This window comes from Fukomys damarensis, unplaced genomic scaffold, assembly GCF_012274545.1.
Source record: "Fukomys damarensis isolate Sample0158 unplaced genomic scaffold, DMR_v1.0_HiC HiC_scaffold_13, whole genome shotgun sequence".
Classification (NCBI taxonomy): domain Eukaryota; kingdom Metazoa; phylum Chordata; class Mammalia; order Rodentia; family Bathyergidae; genus Fukomys; species Fukomys damarensis.
Window position 1 is genome coordinate 33809967 of NW_022900925.1, and position 3822 is coordinate 33813788.

Sequence of the window (3822 nt, forward strand, 5' to 3'; positions counted from 1 at the left end):
GAGAGCCGTCCGGAGGGGCCCCCGGAGGGCGCAGGGGTCGCAGGCCGAGGCTGAACCGTCTCCCACCCGTGTGTTCCCGCAGTGTCGGTGAAGGAGGAGCCGGAAGCCGAGGTGCGCATGGTGAACGGGAAGCCCAAGAAGGTCCGAAAGCCGCGCACCATCTATTCCAGCTACCAGCTGGCCGCCCTGCAGCGCCGCTTCCAGAAGGCCCAGTACCTGGCGCTGCCAGAGCGCGCCGAGCTGGCTGCACAGCTGGGCCTCACGCAGACACAGGTTGGTACTGGGCCGCCCAGGGCTTGGGGGGAGGGTGAGAGCTCCAAGGACCCCAGAGTCCCCCAGGCACAGCTGAGACGTTAAGGGCCCTGCAGGCTCTGGGACCCTTGCCTGTAGGACAGAGGACTTCAAATCTCAGACTCTGTACAAAGGTCCTGCTTTAGTGTGTGTGGGGGGGTTGCAGTTGTGACCCTAAGCTATGGTGTGTGTCTGGCAGGGAGAAGCCCTCATCCCTCCATCCCGGAACCCCAGGTTCCCAGATCCCCAGCTGTGTGGTTGGAATGGTAGGGCCCACGGTGTGCTTTTCCCTGAGGCTGTGTGGGTGTGCAAGGGTGTACTGGGCACAGGGACAGGTGTGCCTGTGCGTTTGCATGCACGTCGGGGTCTGTGCGCACACTCGAGGATGTGTTCAGGAAGGCAGAGGCGGGGGCTTCGCCCCAGTGAGCACAGGCACAAACGCATGCTGGGCTGAGACACCTCACTCTGCCAGGAGTCAGGACAGGAGCCCCACCGTCACCCCTAGCAGCCTGTGCCTGCTCAGGGAGGAGTGGGGACGCCTGGCTGGCTGCAGGTGTTGGCAGGCCAGCCTCAGTTGCGGCTGCGTGGGGCCCTGTCCTCTGGGAATCTGGGTCACCCGGTAAGGAGCTGATTCATTGTTTGCGCCAGTCATGGGGTGGGGAGCGGCGAGGGGGGGGAGATACCCCAGGGGAAATTTGGGGAACCGTGGCTCACCTGCTCCTGCGTCCCCAGGTCACCCCTGTTCCAAGCCTGAACCCAGGAGGACTTGGCGCCCGAGTGCGTGTGTGAAGTGGGTGTGCGTGTTGTTTACCTGGGTGGATCTGTGTATGTGCCGAGCTCCGAGGCCCGGGGCCTCTGTGAGTGGGTACGTGGCTGGGCACGGATATGTGTGTGTGGGTGTGTGTTTGTGTGTCCTCACACCTCTTGTTTATGGCAGCTAACGTGAACGAAATGGCACAAACTGCCCATGTCCCACCGGGATACTGGTCTAATAGATGCTTGCTGTATACTGGGTTGTTCAGTTTTCTTGAGCTCCGTAGTGACCCTATGAGGTAACAGTGCTATCACTGTCCCCATTTTGCAGAGGAGAGGAAGGCAGGACCAGAGAGGTTAGGCAGCATCCCCAAGGTCACCCTGAGCAGATCAGAACCCGGGTCAAATATGCCCGGCCTCGGTCCTAGACAGGAGGAAAGGGCTGCTGGCCGGGGCCTACCGCAGCCCGCTTTCACTTGGTTTCCACTGGGTGACATCGGGTGCTGGAGCAGCCTCGTCCACACTGGATTTCCAGTGGGGCTTCCCTCCGCATCCCAAGGGCTAACTGGCTGCCCCTTTCTTCTCCGGCCCAGGTGAAAATCTGGTTCCAGAACCGCCGCTCCAAGTTCAAGAAGCTGTACAAAAATGGGGAGGTGCCCCTGGAGCACAGTCCCAACAACAGCGACTCCATGGCCTGCAACTCCCCGCCATCTCCAGCCCTCTGGGACACCTCCTCCCACTCCACGCCGGCCCCTGCCCGCAGCCAGCTGCCCCCGCCGCTCCCATACAGTGCCTCCCCCAGCTACCTGGACGACCCCACCAACTCCTGGTACCATGCACAGAACCTGAGCGGACCCCACTTACAGCAGCAGCCACCACAGCCGGCCACCCTGCACCATGCCTCCCCGGGACCCCCACCCAACCCTGGGGCCGTGTACTGAGCCCCACCCGGCCTGTGCCCCGACGAAGGACCCTGGACCAGGCAGAAGTGCCTAGTCCTTGCGATACTCAGGAATCACAGAGGAGCACAGGGGAAAGAAAGCCAGCTTTCCCCTCCCCTGCCCCTTCTCCAGGGACCCAAGAGTTTCCAGATGAAATTGGCATGGACCAAGACTGCCCCCTGAACCTCCCTCCCCCTGCCTAGAACTGGGGTGCCCCTCCAGATGTGGGCGCGTTCACCCCAGGGGGGACTGTGGTGCCCCTTCCGCTCCGGGAGCCTGGACTTGCTTTGATAGCTCAGCACCTCGGAGCACGGCAGACCTGCCCATTCCCCAGACCGGCGACCAGGGCACAGGGACATGGGCAGTGTTTGCAAGCTAAGCCTGGGCCGGGGGGGTCAGGTGTGATGGATCCTGACCCCTGCCACACCGGGCTCCTCCGGAGCAACCTGGGGCCACCCTTCCTGCATGGCCCTTCTGCCAAAAGGACATTGGACAGCATGCCTGCGACACAGGGTGGGGAACTCACCTCAACCCGGCCCCCCACTTCCAGGCCTCGTTCAAGATTTGAGGGTTAAACCAAAGAAACCCCCAAAGTGAGGGAATCTTGTGCTCTCTGGGGGCTTTCGGGGGAAGAATTAGAGAAGCCATCACCCCTTCCCCATCTGCTGGGAGGGCTTCTCCCTTGTTTCTCTTAAGGACCCCATTTCTTCCTCCATGTACAGGACTTTGCACAACCTTGGTTTTAAAAGCTGTTGAAAAATAAGAAAACAAAGGGCATTGTTACCAGATAGGACTAAATCTCCCCTTTGGTGGGCAGCTCTGTCCTGCCTCCGCCTCCCGTCTCTCCTCCTCCTCCTCTCCCATAAGTTGGCAGATTGGGCGCCAAATCCCACCCAGATCTCCACAGAGACTCGCCAGGCAAGACAAAGCCCTAGACACCCCGTTTCCTGTGACCTTGGAAGTAGATTGCTCTGCTGAGCTGGAGAATTCAGGGTGAGTGTGGTGCTCTGTAGAAACGTGAGGGCTGTGCCTTAGGGTGCGGGCTGGCCTCCAGAAGGGCTGGCCAGTGTCCCCCTAGCTAACATCTCCACCCCTGATGTGGTAAAACATCGAAGAAAAAGAGAGGTAAAAGACTGTAGCTATATATATATATATATATAGTATGTTTTTTTTTTTTTTTTAAGAGCAAGAGAGCAGTGGCCTCCTCCCTCCTGTGGTTTCCTATTTATGTGACCCTTTTTCTCCTGGATGGATCCTCCCTGAGCGTTGAGAAGAGAGGGATTTGGGTCTCGTGGGAGGTGTGGGAGTGAGGAGAGATGGGGTGGGTCTCCGAGTCCCACCCCAGGGACGGAAACGAAGCCAGCTCCCACCCTCCTGGCCTTCTCAGTTCTTCCTTCCCGGACCCATCTTTATATATAATGTTAATAAAAAAAGAAGAAAAGAACCACTGTGCTCTTTGAACAGGAGGCTGGTGGCAGGCAGCTCTTGGGGGGAAGGCCTGGGACTTGGGGACCTCCGAGAGCCCAGGGGCTGCTGGCTGGGGGAGACAGGGCCTGTGGGAGACCTCACTGCTGGAATGCTGGGCTGGGCCTGGCCGCAGGTGGCAGGTGCCCCTGGCCCCGTGGCTGCTCCGATCTGGGCAGGGCCGGAGGGGAGGCTCCCAGCTGTGCCTGCCTGAGCCGCCTCTGCTCTCTGGGCGGTGGTGTGGTGTTCTCTGTCAGCCAGCTGCCCTCTGCCACCGCCGCTGCCAGGTCACCTCGGGCTGCTCTTCGATCTTGAGCTCACACGCAGACATTCTCGCACACGCGTGTGAACCCACTCTCCACACCCAGGCACT

The 3822-nt window shown here is 60.3% G+C and overlaps 1 protein-coding gene across 1 annotated transcript in view; it reads left to right on the forward strand.

The window, feature by feature from the left end:
* Dlx3 (distal-less homeobox 3) overlaps positions 1-2078 on the forward strand; it is a 3358-nt gene extending 1280 nt beyond the window's left edge. The window contains exons 3-4 of the mRNA XM_033763107.1: positions 83-273; positions 1638-2078. Of these exons, the coding sequence (XP_033618998.1) occupies positions 83-273; positions 1638-1985 (539 nt within the window). The 3' untranslated portion in view covers positions 1986-2078. The remainder of the gene's footprint in view (positions 1-82; positions 274-1637) is intronic.
* The last annotated feature ends 1744 nt before the right edge of the window (positions 2079-3822 follow it).